The following is a 16,995-nucleotide window of genomic DNA, read 5'->3' on the forward strand; positions in this document are numbered from 1 at the left end:
TATAGGAAAATATATAACATAGAAAAATTACTGAAAATTGTAGGCAATCAGGTGGGAAACTTCTCAGCAGCTAATATCCACAATTTCTTACTTCTCGTTATTTCCTACAAGGAAATAGGAAATATCAGCCTATCTAAAACTGAAGAGGTGTTTTGAACCGCTAAGTACTATTTTTTAAAAAATATTAGTTTTAGTTCAGTCTGGTGGACCTTTTGCAGTCACAAAAACATTGTCTTTTTAGAATCTGTATTGGTTCCTCCTTCATCCTCTTAGGATCTTCAGGGCAGACAAGCTGGAGTACAGAGCAGCCAGTTCTGAGCAGGCATCATTATTCCACTGGCAGGTGATGGAATTTTCCCCAACTTCTAAATCTAGCCCACAGATTTGCAGCATATCAAGGTTCAGATCAATTTCCTCCTCCGTCAGGGAATGGGATGGAAGAGTGAAATTGCCACATTCTTCACCAGAAAGAATCCTTTCCAAAATCTTTAGAAGTGAAGCAGGAGAACAAATGAGAGAGAAAAGGAAAAGAAGGGGTGGGAGAGAAAGAGAATGAAAAGACCAATTTACAAATGCAAGTAACTGGCTAGTCCGAGATAGAATCAATAGAAACTGCAGCAATAATCACGAGATCTTCTCCTACTTTTAAATTTCGGATTGGGCAGCTCATTATCACCCAGGCCAGTCATGATTCCAAATCACAAATGCTGAAACCGATGGAGACCTCCTCTTTTGGATCTCTTGTACAGCAGCCTTTTCCAAATAAATCTTTTGGATTGCAACTGAATAATCTTTTTAAACGTAATTTAAAAACAAAGGAGACATAATCTAATTACTGGATGGGACAGACAGATCCAGTATATAACCTCGGTGTTCTGGACTTACAACTCCTACTCAAAGAATAGCTGGCAGGCTAGGAGAGCTTTTGCTCAACTTCATGCTGTGTGCACCAGTTATGCCCTTTACTGGATAGGGAGGCTCTTCAGTCAGTCACTCACACCCATGTCATATCCCATTTGGACTATTGCAATGGAATCTATATGGGGCTATCCTTGAAAAGTATCCAGAAGCTTGAACTGGTACATATTGTGACCTCATGGGAAATTGTGGGTGCCCCAAGGATGGCACATGTAATATCTCTTCTGTGCAAGCTACATTGGATGCTGACTTGCTTCCAGATCCAATTCAAAGTGCTAATTATAACCATTACAGTCCTACATGGCATGGGGCCCAGAACCATCTTTGCCCCATTAGATCAGCCCATCCGCCCCCCACCCTCAGCTCAAGCATGAGTCCCAACAGTTAAAGAATGTGGACTTGCAGAGTGCAGGAAGAAAACTTTATCTGCCATTGCCCCCACCCTGTGGAACATTTTTCCTCCAGAGGTGAGGCAGGCTCCCACCCTCCTGACCTCAGAAATATCTAGAAATTTGGCTCTGATGTCTTGTTCGGAGCTCACAGAGATGCCTACAATGATGAAACTAGTTAACCTCTTGAAGGCCTCCCCCTGCTTTTTTAACTTTAAATTTTAACTTTTCCTTCTAATGTAATATTTATGCACAGTTTTATGTTTTTATATTTTATTTGTACACGTGCAGGGTTCCTCTGTGAGGGAGATGAATAGTTTCTAAATTCAATGAATGAGTGGGTGAATGAATGAATGAATGAATGAATGAATGAATGAATGAATGAATGAATGAATGAATGACCTGCATTTCATGCTTCCTTTAAGCTTGAGGCCAAGGGCAAATAGTCCTTCTTTAGTCCTCTTTGCCCCGGCAGATCATTTCACATGGCTTTGTATTTAATTATATTGAAGGACGAAACTCACACACGCCTGGCCTTCAAAGCAGTCTCCCTGCCAACATCCCCAAGCCACTGCACAGAAATTTCAAGTCTTCCAACTTTCACCATCAAATCAGTCCTAAGTATAATATGAAAGTCCTGCCAAACATGGAAAATAACCTATGACTGGATCAGGACATGCTACGTGGAATTCCATGCAACAAACTGGAGCCTGGGAAAACCTGCCTGCCATTTTTTGCTTCTTCACCAGAGCTGACAATTTCTAGCCACACTTTTGACTCATTGCTTTCTCAGCAGGAGCTGTGGTTCTTAAAAACATAATAAATGAAAACAATGTTTGGAAAAGGGATTCGGCATATGGCAGAAAAGCTTCTAGTGACCACAAGGGTACTAGGATGCCTAATTTACAAAGAGAGCATTTCCCTTTTAACTGAGAATCAATATCTTCCAAGGAATTGGCACATTTCTGCCTAAATGCACCCTTACATAAAACCTCAATGGAGTTCTGACGAAGAACATCAATTTTGGCTACCTGCTATCTTAGGCATGCATGTTTGGTATGAATTTGAAAAAGCATTGTATATTACAGCAGATTAGAAAAAGATAACAGCAAAGAATTAAGGGAATAAGAGCTCACCATATCCATTGGTTTGGCCAGTTATTTCTTTTCCAACATTTTCTGTAAGAGGAGCATCATCTCATAGTCCAAATCTATTAATGCAAAAACAGAGACAAGTATCATTCATACCATGATGTTGTCACATGTGAAACTTATCTACACTCATTTTTCTTCTTCTTCTTCTTCCTGATACCTCACAGTTTTTTGTTGCCTCCAGAATATAAATTTTTTCCCAAAGCCTCTTTTATTACTTCTTTGCTACTGATCGTAGTTTCTGTTGCAGAACCAACTTTACAGCATTACTCTTTCTTCACTTCAGACTTGGGATGACAGAAAGGATTTGTGGGCAAGGAATTTACAAATGTGCTCCATTCCTCTTCTTTGATAACAGAAATAGTAAGTTAGACTTTCAGATGAGTGGAAAGTCTTATTTTTCAGTGGGCATCCACATAAAACTTGGTACTGTATTTATTAAAACAATCATAGAGCAGTAAGTGCTGTGAACAACAACAATCAGCTGGTACAACTGTGCCTTGGCAACTAGGAGGCCTGGATGTAGAATCAACCCTAGAGGGATTCAGAAGTAGCTAGGAGTTCCATTTTTCTTTCTTTCTTTCTTTCTTTCTTTCTTTCTTTCTTTCTTTCTTTCTTTCTTTCTTTCTTTCTCTTTCTTTCTTTCTTTCTTTCCTTCCTTCCTTCCTTCCTTCCTTCCTTCCTTCCTTCCTTCCTTCCTTCCTTCCTTCCTTCCTTCCTTCCTTTCTTTCGCCAGCCAGCCAGCCAGCCAGCCAGCCAGCCAGCCAGCCAGCCAGCCAGCTAGCCAGCCAGCCAGCCAGCCAGCCATAGTATGTCTGGAGAGCCAATACAAATAGAACAGTGTCGATCTGTATAATAAGTGCCCAGATCATGTTGCTCCATTTTATAAATATATTTATCTAATGGCAGTGGTTAAAAATATGACAAAGAAACAGCACAACTCTTTGAACCAGGCTGAAAAGTTTGTGTTGAAATTCAGGCCGGGCAGAGGCAGTTTGGGGGGAGAAATTGGATTAGCCAAACTTAATCTTATAGTAGGATATATGCAGAAGAAAGTATGGCTAATTGTATTTCTTCCATATTTAATTTAACTGCTTCAGACTTCTCATTTGAAAGTCACAAAATCTACTGAATTACAATTTACAGATTATAGTTCTTATATATATATACATTACATTGAAACAAATTGCTATAAATTGTGCATGAAGTGCTGAAGAAGTCATACAACAGCAACATTCAAATGTCTCATCAAATGACCTGCTAAGTTCTGAGCCAGATGCAGGCATACCTTCAAAGCTTGAAAAAGCCAAGAGCACCATATAACTACAACAACATCCAAACAATATTTTCTTGTGCCATCTATAGAAGAGCAAAGGAAGTGCATTGGTTCCCAGAGATCTTGGTTTTCTCCTCTCTTAGTGTCTTGGAAAATCCCTAAGTAGGATAGCAGCATTTTCACTGGAACTCAGAGTTCCTCATTCAATGACTCCAACACGGAGCGATCAGCATTGTCACCTGCCATGGAAGGCTCCAGCTGGTGGGAGAAAATTTATAGCAATCAGTCAGTCAGGTAGGAGTGAAATAGAGATTTGCCACATAATAAACCCAGTATGGTTATGCCCATGTGGTGTAGTGATTCAGACCTGACCTCTGCCATGAATGTTTGATAGATGATTTGGGACCAGTTACTATATCTTAGTTCAATCCTGCTCACAGGGATGTTGTAGGAAAAGAATTAGAGGTAGGGAAGCATGCAATGTATACCACCTTGAGCTCCAAGAGGGGAAAAAAGGATATAAATTTAATAAAGAAATGAGTAAATGTTCACAAATTTTGAGAATAATTATGTCCTGCTATGTAGCAGTCAAATGGTTCTTGGAACATATTTTCAGAGGAACTGAGAAAATGCATCTGGGTAGAAGTAGGCTTGGAGTAAACAGGCAAAAGATATGCAGTTAAAAATAGGAAGTTGGAGCAAAGTGGTAGTACTGGTGATAGAGACTTAGACTAAACATTCAAGCAGAAATTAATCTGGACAGGATTCCACACATACCAATCTAAAGAAGCAGCAAAAGAACTTGAGGAGACCTGAGATAATGGAATGGACTGTGCCTCTTCAAACAGCTTCAAAAAGCACGAGGAGAGATCCTGTCTTTCCCTGTGTAAAAATGATCCTGCAAAAAAAAAAAAAAGAGTAAACTTAACAGGGAGAGTTTTTATCTAGAGCCTTTCCCCCTGTTTCATAATTTGTATTGATATGCAGGATTGATTTACTTATATACCTGATTTTCCAATTCATAATTATATTGATGGACTTATTTATGTACGGTACCTCATTTTAATATCACCCTAATCAATCATGGGTGGTAAACAATAAATATATACATAAACAATCCATAAATAAAAACTCAAAACAGAATAATATAATTAAACATTCTTCTTCAGTTACCATCTATTCACTTAAAAAAGAATTTTTAGGATATTCTGGGAGATCAAAAACAAAGGGGCCAGGCCTATTTCTGGGACAGCATGATCCATAATCTGGGGAAAAAAAATCTACTTTCTGACTTACTTTTAGTTTACTTAATAGTAACAACTACAACTACCGGTAGCAATAGAAATTCATGAAAAAATCCTATTTGTGGAGAATTCTTTCTGACCTTAGAAGGAGGCTGATTTGTACTGACAGAAGGGTGTATTTTCAAAAATCGTGTCTCCTACTCATGCCTAAAGCAGTACAGACTACATATTTGCTTCAAATATGATAACCTCATTCTGCTCCATGTGCAGCTCTTGGGATATTCTCCTCCTTGGGCAACATCCCAAAATATATTAAGTGTTTTCAGAGCATCATCCAGCCATCCTTAACTGATGTAAAGCTCATTCTCACTATTGTTATTTTAACCTAATGGCTGTATGAATGGAAGATGCTCATGGAGAAATGACTTAAACAGTCTTCCAAATGCGCTGTCACTACAGTTCACAGACTAGCTGAGAATGGTGATACCTCTTTTCCCAACACATCCAGAAGATATGTGTTTGGAGCAATCTGCTTGCAATATCAGGAAAAGGGTAGAGGGATGACTGACATAAGGCAAAGGGATGGAGAAATAAAGGAATGATGGTGGTTGTTATAAGAAAAGTAGGAGGAGGAAGGATTATTACAAATATTCACCTGGTTGAGTTATTTATAAAAATGATAAAGGCAAGGTACAAGTCTAATAAATAAATCCATATTTACACAGGATGCTACAACACAGGTGAAGAGCTCTAAGTCATCAAACAGCCAAAAAAAGGAACATACCATGGATCGTACAGTGGAAACATTTCTGTTCTGTAGGAAAATCTCAAAGGATTCCAAAAGATTCTTCTTCAAAGGCTGGGTCTGGCATAACAGTGGCTCATATGCTTCCTTAACTGCATCTTGCACTTGCTGGACAGCTAAAGATTATTGGCTTGGTTAAGATTATGAGCAGCATCATTTCAATTGAACTTTTAGTTTTAAAAAAACCTAGAGAACACTTTGTACAACTGCCATGACCCATATTGTTGGGTCTCTGTGTACCACCTAACTGGCACTTCTGATGGAGAGACATTACTGATTTTATTGAAGAGATCTGCACTATTGGGGAGATAAAACCCAATAGTGAATCAAAATTCGGTAATAACTTGCCTGTGAGTGAAGATCCCAGTTCACTCTGGAATGCTAAAATGAAAAGAGGAAAATAAATATTAGATTGAAATTAAGCAGAAGAAGAAACTGAAGTATTCCTTCTTTGGAAGAGGTGAAGGAAGAGTAACATTAGGACATACTGTTTACTCAACGTTATTTTTTTATTGACCCAGAGCCAAAAGATTAAAAATCTCCAAGCTTCAACCCATGTATGGAGAAGGTTCAACAGAGACATATATAATACTAGTAGTTATCCTGTACAAAGAGACACAAATTAGGTGGAGAACCTGTGGTTTTCCAAATGCTGGTAAACTATAACTCCCAGAAATTCCTTACAGCATGGTCAGTAATGGGAAGTGCTAGGAATTATAGTTCAGCAACATTTGGAGGGCCATTAATGCCTCAAGAGGAAAGAGATAAAAATAAAATATAATATTCAATATAAAGTCCACCTCTTGCATATTTGTGATAGCCCAAGTACAAGCCTTGTGACATTACTTCATAGTGTCATTCATTAAGCTAGCTATGTGGAAGGCCATAGTTTTATTATTCTTAAAATACTCTTGCACATTGTCCCCCTTTAATTGGAGACTGTAGGGCAACTATGAAGGTGTAGTTCCATGCTACATTTGGATGACTAGACTAACGGGAGCATTTTGTTAACATGGAAACCCAGACATCTTTCTGTCTCTTTCCTCCTTAGCCAGACTTCATACATCATGCAAATCCACTTAATTTAGCTATGATTTATAGAATTAACCCAGTTTCCTAATCACTTAATGGTGTTTGGTGACTTCACATCATATATTGAGCTATAAACTAATCAACAACATTATAGTCTAGGATTTTCTTTTTGCAAAATTAACCTTTTACTCACAGTTAAAACTCATCTTGTGTGATCTTTGGTTCACAGATCTATCTTGTTTATTTATTTATTTGCTCAGATAGCTCCACAAACAATCATGCATTTTCTAATTTTCATACACATATTTTGTAAGCCTAGATATTAAACATACCATCATAAGTGGGTGAGGGAACCAACATTGTCTGAAACCTCTGGTTGAGATAAACTACAGGAAAACAAAAATGCAAAGAAATTAGAACGAACAGAAAGATGCCTGATCTTTAGTATAGCAAACAAATCAGCCCAACATTTTTCACTCACTAGGGTCTTCTTCACAGATTTGTAATTTCTCAACTCCATATGCCATCACTGTACCAAAAGGAATTAGCATGGATTTATTTTTCATTGTCGTGTGTTGACCCTGGAGATTTGAGCACAGGATGTTAAGAATGTCTTATCCTAAACCAAATCACAGATTGTGAAGGAAGCAAGCTAGCAATCCATAGGCATTCTCATCATCTTATAGAAAACAGGCAATGATGATTCCACACTTATGATCATTCATAAGTTTTCTAACTGGAAACTCATAGCCCTAAGGTTACCAAATGGAGACAAAAGAGTTCTGCCAAAGATCATGAGAATGCAGCCTACACCCATCTACTTTTCAGCTATGGCCAGCCAGGAACCCCTTTTATCTAAATGTAAGTAGTGAGCACTATTCCAGCAGACCTCATTACATTCACTTTGGAATACAGTAAATGAAATAAATGTTCATTCCATTTTCTTTATTCAGTGCATCTGCTTATGATGACATGTACTTTCCAAAATCTCTTTTTCCTACAAGTCCATTCTATACACACACATGAACACACATGAAAAATAAAGCTACAATATACTGTTACACAAGTGTACTAATCCTTCTGCAGTGAATCTTTATGCTTCCAGTTTGCCTATTCCTTACATTTCAGTCTGCCACATTATTGATTGTGCTCCCAAAAGCTGTCAGTCAAGGGCTTCCCTGTGTGCTATAAGGCAAGGGCATATATACATATGTAATACCAGGAGCCATTTTTGGTCTTTCATGTCATACCATGCTCCTAAAAGCAGAAGACCCAAGATCAAAAGAAACAGGTCATATGCTATTCTCCATGCATTAAACATGTTTCCTAGAAACGTTTTGTTCAAGTGAAGCTTAATATTCATCTATATAGGATTGGCTTTTATTTTGTTTTGCTTTGGCCACTGTGGCAAAGTGGTTTGCTATAGCCTTTCACTGTTTTTTTTTTTTACTTTTTTTACGGTCTTGGAAATTCCTGCTGATCTCCTGTCCTGTAGGCTAGGCCTAGCCTTCTTTAGCTTTTCAAGGTCAGCCCAGTTAAACTGTTACTACTTAAATAAACCATTTCCTTCCTAACCTCACATTTTAAATTAAGTTTGATGGCAGTTACAAAGGCTCTAGGGGCTGAGCTCATGTTTTGGTCAGAGAGCTTGTGCATCTTATTCCTATGAAAAAGATAAAATACTTCATCAGCAAACCCATTACTGTTGATAAGCAATCAACTCCTCTTTAAGGAATGATTCTGCAGTGCTTTTAGCCATTAACGTGTTCATTTAAAAAGCAAGAAACAGCAAAAAGATGAAGCCAAAAATGATAACCACACCTGGATCTTAAGTATGTCCACTGCAGAAACTTCCCCCTTGCCACCTATCTGGACAATCTCTTCAATGAGAAAGGGCTCCGTTATCTCCAAAACCTCTGTCACAATGTACAAATGGAGTTTAGGGTAGATCTGCTGGAGAACACTGAGAGAGATACCTCTCTTCCTACAGGCAAAATGCAAGAAGGTCAGAGCTGCAGTTCTTTCAATGAGGTCAGAGTTCTGGAACTTCTGTTGCTATTCCTGGAAACTTTATTCTATGCTGTGGGACCATCCAAGGCTTCAGAATGAAATCCTTCCACCTAGGCTAGGACTGGCCTCGAGCACTTTACTATCTGCAGTAATGGGTATAGTGGATAAGAAAGTTCTCCTTTCTACAACAAACTGTTCCATTTTAGATGATGCCCTGAAAGAAACAAGTTGAGCTAAGCTCAGCTCCACATTTAACTACCCTGTCCTCAATTCCTCCCATTTCACAACTCCTTTACCTAAAAGGAATGGCATTATTGGCCAGCAGAAACAGTTTTCAGCAGATTGAGATCAATACAGAAATGCCTGAAGCACCAGAAAGGAGACTGGGAAGGATGAGAGGTGAGGAACCCCTGCCTTAAGTGGAGACAGAGCATAAAGAAAGGGAATACATCAGGACTCTAAATTAGGACCAAAGCAATTTCTCTACCATTCCCTTCCCTAAGTATAAAGGCTTTTAAAGACTTATTGCTCTGTGTAACAGAATCCTTGTCGCCCCCATTTTGCTTGTTTTCAACAAGCTGCATTATTGAGTCCTGGGAGCTAGGACCCTAAAACTCAGACAACTGGCAAAACTTCCCATTTTCTTTTCTGATCCTTCCCGTCACCTAAGGCCACAGAAATGCTGAGGGAAACTGCCTTGACTGATCTTCACTGAATTTCCTCTATACAGTGGGGAGTTTGATGTGTTTTAGACAGGCTATTCAAATGAAAATCAAGATGATAAAGCCCTCTCACAAGTCACCCTGAATGTTATACACCAGTACTTTTGCCTGAATGAGTCCCAAGAGATTTATAGGAGTTCTGCCAGGGCACCATAACTACCACTCATTTCATTGCAATTCATAAAGTTTCCAAATAGATTGCAGCAGATAGGTCAAAGCCATTTATTTATCCCTTTCTGCTGCTTTTAATAATACCAAAATCCAATTGCCCCTTTGTGCTTCGTGGTTGGATTATGAATGTTTTTGAGACATTTTTTTACAATTCTCAGGAATGTTAACTACTTAATAATCAGTTCCCATTCTTCCATTCTTGTCAGACCCTTGTGTAATAATAAGCAAAGCCATATTCACCACAGCTCTCCTGGGTCCACATAGGTTTTTCTAAGATGTACTGGAGAGGCATTCAAGCAAGCTAAGGCCAGTCCACCAACATCTACTTCTGTAGACCGTATCTTAAAATTCAGCCGTCCTCCAGATTTATGGCATGTATTAGCAGAAAACAAAAGTGGCTCAGAATGTTTCAGTTCTAAAAAAAAAAGGAAAGCAAGCAAAATACAATGCTCAAAATATAGTCTAATTGTTTTGCCATGGTCAAACCCACTGGAGCAATGCTTACACATTTTTCCCTCTCTTTTGTATGCCCGGATTCCTTTCAAATAAGAAATAACCACAATTCACTGAATTCATATATAACACTGGCTCTGGCTTAGCAAGTTGCATGAATCTTGCCACTGTGATTTGTAAATCCTGATTTATGTCTTAGTGCAATGTTTGCATGTAGGATTACATCTGAATCTGGAAAACTACTGCAAAGGCTTGGTCTTCAGATCAAAAGAGGAATCTATACAGACTGTACAAAATCTGTGAGCCTGATGCACAATTTGGGTGTGGTTTCTGACCACTGTGTTTCTTCTTTGGTCCTAGGGCTCCCAGAAAACTGTCCAGACAGAATTTATCTAGAATGATGTCTATGAATTAATTTGAACAAGAATACCTATTTCCATTATTGCTTCTTCTTGGAGTATGTCTGCCAGTTTGAAAGAGATTGGGGAATACTTTCTATTGTTCCAAGGCCATCTATAGGGCTTTTTAGTCACCAAAGAGAGAAGCTGAAAGCCATCATTTTGTGCCAGGCTGCTCACAGGAATCAATTTCCCATCAGAATCCAGTTCTTGTATAAGCTGTTTGGCCAGCTTTTTAAACATTTTTTCCACCAATGGACAAATGGAACAGAAATGGTAATGGCAAGGAGATCTTGAACAATCTGAAAGAAAGGACAAAATAAATCAGCAGCAGCAGCAGCATCCTGAATCAATCCATAGCAGGGTGAAGTCATATTACTACTGCTGCTGCTGCTACTGCTACTGCTACTGCTACTGCTACTACTACTACTACTACTACTACTACTACTACTATTATTATTATTATTATTATTATTATTATTATTATTATTATTATTATGTTGGAAGGGACCTTGGAGGTCATCTAGTCCAACCCCCTGCTCAGGCAGGAAACCCTATACCATTTCAGACAAATGGCTGTCCAGTCTCTTCTTAAAAACTTCCAGTATTGGAGCATTCATAACTTCTGGAGGCAGGTTGTTCCACTGATTAATTGTCAGGAAGTTTCTCCTTAGTTCTAGGTTGCTTCTCTCCTTGGTTAGTTTCCATCCATTGCTTCTTGTCCTGCCTTCAGGCACTTTGACTCCCTCTTCTTTGAGATATTGGAACACTGCTATCATGTCACCCCTCGGTCCTTCTCTTCATTAAACTAGACATACCCAGTTCCAGCAACCATTTCTTATATGTTTTAGCCTCCAGTCCCCTAATCTCCAGTCTACTTCACTGAGTAGATCATAATCCACCACACTTATCCAGTGCAAATTGATAGATATTTTTTTTTACTTTGCACTGTAAGGTTGAATCAGAAGAGTTAACCTAAGTCACCCAATTAACTTCTGATACATGCATACACAGACACAGATCCACAAGTTTTCAAATCTGTCATATTAGTAGAGTTCAGGAGGAGAGGATTGCTTGACAATTAAAACAATGCACAGGAAACTCCAATATAGCTGTGAACAAGTCTATACTCAATTCTAAAGAGAGAAAAAACTCCCCTCTCCTCTTGACTGGGGACAGATAGTGAAAACTCTAGTTTTATCAGGACAAACAGGGCATTTTGTTTCCCCCATAGCTATAAGCACTCTCATCTTCAAGAAACCTCCCTGACATGATCTTTCTGCCCATGGCTTGCCCTAACCATCCCATTTCCTTTAATCTATTTTTTTAGTTTCAGACTTTTCTAGCAGAAATTGACAAGTATCTACTGTTGAGAAAATTAATGTCATCAATCAATGTTATATATCTGTAACTTTCACTTATTAAAATAAAAATAAACAAATATATCATATGCATTCTTATACAATCCATGATTAAAGGTAACACAAAATTGCAGATCTTTATCCTTAAATTAAATGAACTTAATTTTTTTAAATTTCTCTTTCTCATGATGCCTAACTGAAGCTATCCCAAAAGCGCTTTTTTTTTCAAAAGGCAACTGGACTTTATTTTTTCCTTGAAGACATTTTGCTTTTCATCTAAGAAGCTTCTGAAGCTGAAGGAGCTTCTTGAACGAGAAGCAAAACATCTTCAAGGAAAAAACAAAGTCCAGTTGTTGTTTTTGAAAAAAAGCACTTTTGAGACAACCATGACCTAGAAACTCCATAGACATATGACTGAAGCTATGACATTATGGGAAATTTTAAATGACAAGTGTTTTAAAGCAGATGGCTCTAGTGTTGTTTCCCAGAAGCCAGCTGCCAGTAGTAAAATTTTATTATCTGCATTAACTAATCTGGGAGCCCATCAGATAGGAGCTTATTTCAAATATAAAGCTGTTCTGAATGTCACCTTTGAGAGTGAAGAATTTACGCCATAGAATTAAACTCATAAACCATTATTCACAACGGCTCGGAGTTATTGTTGCAACACAGTTGAAAGGTTGTTGTAGTTATGTCTCTGTAGGAAATTCTGAGTTTTGATAGGTGTCACCAAATACACTACCATGGATTCTTTAGAGTAAGATATATTATTATAGCAAAATGTATATAATGAAAGGAAGATATATTCTCTGGAATATGGGCTTTAAAATCTCCATATAGTGCTCTATCTATCTATCTATCTATCTATCTATCTATCTATCTATCTATCTATCTATCTATCTATCTATGTACTGTCCATCTATCTGTCTGCCTAGCTATCTACTTACCTACCTACCTATCTATCATCTATCAAATTTGTATGCCACCTTGGCTGTGATTTTGTCAAGCTCTTGAAATGTGGAGAGAATTAACCTCAATAGTACTCTTACATCACTATTGTTTGAGATTGTTCCTTTAACAGGCTCAAATTAAGTCTTACCAGACTTTAGAAAAAAATATTTTCCCATTGCCTGGGAAAAAGCAAGACTATTTGTCTTAGTATTCCTAAAAGCTACCTGGTTCCAGAGCTATAAAGGAAGATAATTAGCCCATTTCTTAGTATCTTTGGAATTAGATAAATATGTCTTAGCCTTAGATTCAATTTTGTATGTAATATTTATTAAATATTTTATTCAGGCTCTTTTATCTAATACCAAGTTCAGATATATGTATAACTTGCCTTTGGACCTTTGGGCCATAAATGAAATTGATTTGTTCAGTTTCCTTGTTAGCTTTCTGGTCATCTGATATTGGTTGCTACTGGGCTGGTCTTTGCTTCTTATAAACAGAAGGATTTCCCGGCTTTTGAAAGTGTCCCATTAATTCTCCCAGAATGACTATATTCTCTATCTTTGAGAGATAGGCAGGATATTTGCAGAAATGGTTTAAAAATCTTTCTTAGCCAAGGTGCATTTATTATCAATGTTTTAAAGGCAAGATGAAAAGCAAAGAAGCATCATTAATTATTAATAATTATTTAAATGTAATTAATCAATGTCAGCTCCAGTTAATAATAATAATTACAATTCATATGGGTTGGATCTGGAATTATCCATATTTAGAACAGATTCTTGAAATTAGTTCTACTGAAGATGATCATGATATCAACAGATCTATCTAAATAGGACTAAACCTGAATCCAGCATGTTTGACATTTGGCTATTCAAAATACTTAGTGTTTTGATATATATAAAACAGGTAGGATTATCTTTTAGCTAAATTCTCTCCTAATTACTTGGTAGCTTCTAAAATCCAACCATTGTAATGAAGACAATGTTTATATTCCTTCAGCTATTGCTGGGTGATGCTATGAAGATGCTTATAAGCAATAAATGGAGAAATAGCAAGTCCCATTAGGAATTACTTGAATACCTGTGCCCAGTTTGAACTTTTGGAGACAAAAGGAATCCTCATTATATTCAAAGACTTTAGTCTTCATAGATGTGCGCAAGACTATAGCCTCTCCTATTATCCTAGTCAAGTTCAGTTTTCCATTCATTTTATTGCTATAAAAAATTAAAACTGAAATATTGTTTCAAACATCATATGTGAAGAATTTACACCTGGTGGTGAAAACAAAAGGTTATGCTGATGAAAATAGCATATGAACAACTTCACTAATGATTTCCACTTAAATTGTTTGGTGCAAAAAAAGTTGTTATTGGAGGAGATCAAAGTGTGCCTCTAAATTTACTCATTTCATGGTTGAAACTAGTCTCTTATTTCCTTTTTTGCTAGTGCTCTGATGCTATTTTGAATTCTTTAGAATTCTCCCTAAAGAACACATAGTCAATGCAGTAACACCATGCCACTATATTACCACTCTGATCCAACTACAAGAACACCAAAGGCAATTAAGAAACACAACAAAGCTAATTCCAGAAATAGGCAATGTGTGCTGTGCAGCTTCACTCTTATTAATAAATTCAAACGTTTTCCTTATTTGAATATTTTCACCAAAAAGAATCAAGTTTGTAGTGTTGTCCAACATGTATCCCCAAATGCTCCCTGCTCTGCTTTTGCTCGAAATGTCAGAGGCATATGCATCAAGGTTTACTTTGGCAGTTTGTGCAAATTGAACCAATTGTAGTTTACTGAAGAAACCATGGTTAATCTAATCATGTCTTAGAGCAATATATGTCCTCAGTCACTCTTTTCAGCCTTAGATAATGGACAGCATAGAAGCAGCCTTCTTTGATGGCCTTTAAAGAATAATTGTTGACTTACCTAAACTGCAATGCCTTCAGGTTTCTTCTGAGATTTACCAGTGCTCTTTGTTTAACAAGAATAAATCTGATGTTGAATTTAGCAGAATCTGTGCAGGAGCAATCTTTCAGATGCCACCACAGGTTGAAATGAATTATGAAATAAAATGCTGGCTTCTTATTTTCTGGTAAGAGGAGGAAGTTAAAGCTTCCGACACCCATAGTCACTTTCTTCCCCTTTCCCTATGACTCACACAAAAAAAAACTAGTATTCATCTGTGCAGGAGATTACAAGAGGGGATGAATGTGGTTTGTTTATCTTAGGGTGAGAGAGTTCAAAAGTGCCAAGGTCCAAGCTGACCTCAAAATCACTCTTTCACCTAACCATGATTTTCCCTGACAATCATGTCAACCAAATGGGTAGAGGATGAACCCTGCTGTGGTGACATTGAAAACTGCACAGGCTCAAAAAACTGAAATTCCAGCCATGTTTTCATTATCATTGGTTGGGCCACAATTTTATATGATCAAAAACTGATTTGTTTAGCTTCTGCCTGGGGACTGATTGATGTGGTGACATCAGTGAGTGGAAGAAGCAAGAATTCTTGGCCCTTTGGGGGCATATCTATTTGGGGGGATTAAATAAAATGTTCATATTAAAACAAAGAGAGATTTACATCTTTTATTTTGTGGCATATCAAAGGGAGAGGATGTAAATTGGTGATTTGCTGCCTGAGCTTCTTGGTGGCAGATTTTTAAAAGGATACAGGGATCATGGAAAGGGCCAAGGAGGCTGTAGATTCTTATAGATTGTCAAGCATTCTCATCTCCAGGATATTCCATTCCCCGTTTCTGGATTTATAAGTCCTTCCTCCCAAAGTCCCAAGTGATGCTGAAATGTGGGTTGATGGTCTCAAATAATCCAGATCTGCATGATGGAAATGGAGAAGAATTCTGTTCTTATAAAACCTGCCTCTTTTTTTTAGTGCAGCAACTTAGGAGCCCACGTTTTGATGTCATACAATACAATATTTTCCATTTCTGGGTAACCTCAATATTTCTAATTGCTGTCCTTTTTCATACTATTATTTTATAGGGTTTTTTTTATTGTACATCATCCAGAGTCAGGTAGGCAGCCATATAATTATGACGTTTAGGTAGGCAGCCATATAATTATGATGAAGAAGTAAATAAAAATGAAATGAAATAAATATGGCAACTACAAGCAGGTGTGGCTCTAGAGAGTTAAACAAATGGATGAGTACAATCCCATACAAGAATCTGGCTCTTCACTGTCTCTCCTCTATGATCTCCTGAAAATGTGGGGGGGGGATTCCCTCTGCCTCCATATGAAAATAACTCTTTTGATACTCTGTTTTGCTTCCCTTTGGTTGTTGCTATTGTTCTCTATTTTTGTTCAATGTACCCTCAATAACCCCAGTCAACTTTGCAATTTGGCTTCTCCAAATTGTCAAAGAAATCGTGCAAATATTGAAATCTGCAGTGATGATTTGACTGGGTCACCCCTCCTACAGGAAAGAATCATGTAATTAAAAGCGGCCTTTCCTTTCCATGATGCAACAACTGCTTGTTTTGCAACTCTCACAATTGGCTTCCTGGGTTACTACTCACATTTGTCAAACCCCAAGATTCATTATTTCTGAGAATCCTAGAGCACCTAATTAATGTGAAGTGCATGCTTATAATTGATTAATGTGCATTATTTCTTTAGGCATTTTCACCCCTTACAAAATCTGCTGGGTAGTGGATGGGCTATAAATATTTTATATCATAATAAAGTTGACACTTTATTCTTCAGCTAAAAAGGCTCCTATAACCAGCTGAACTACAGATAAGAGCAGTAAGGCAGCTCCTGTCCCCAGGTTTGAAATCTAAACAATGACACAAAAAGATAAAAGGCAAGAGACGGAAGAAGAAAATCAGCAAATTCATGTATTAATAAAAGTGTCATACTTGTTTTATAGTGACAGCCATCAAAGTCAATACTCTATCCTTAGAGAAATAGAGATCCTTGATGAAATGGCTGATATTGTCAAGAGAATGTCATGAACAGGTGACTTCTTCTGTCTGAATGCTCTCCAGATGTGTGGACTAACACTCAGAATTCTCAGAAGTGGCCATGGTGATTGGGGGATACTGGGAGTTGAAGTGCAAATTCCTGGAAGGTTCCCCACGTTGAA

The 16,995-nt window shown here is 37.7% G+C and overlaps 1 protein-coding gene across 1 annotated transcript; it reads right to left on the bottom strand.

Moving 5' to 3' along the window:
* Positions 1–261: 261 nt before the first annotated feature.
* LOC114923956 (gasdermin-D-like) lies at positions 262–10,812 on the bottom strand. The gene is given in 10 exon segments (XM_029287358.1): positions 262–486; positions 2,444–2,517; positions 3,815–3,992; positions 5,763–5,899; positions 6,132–6,164; positions 7,148–7,201; positions 7,297–7,396; positions 8,637–8,799; positions 9,959–10,133; positions 10,602–10,812. Coding segments are annotated over 10 exon segments (1,350 nt in total).
* Positions 10,813–16,995: the final 6,183 nt, after the last annotated feature.

This window comes from Protobothrops mucrosquamatus, unplaced genomic scaffold (genome assembly GCF_001527695.2).
Source record: "Protobothrops mucrosquamatus isolate PMUCROS unplaced genomic scaffold, P.Mucros_1.0 scaffold1, whole genome shotgun sequence".
Lineage (NCBI taxonomy): Eukaryota > Metazoa > Chordata > Lepidosauria > Squamata > Viperidae > Protobothrops > Protobothrops mucrosquamatus.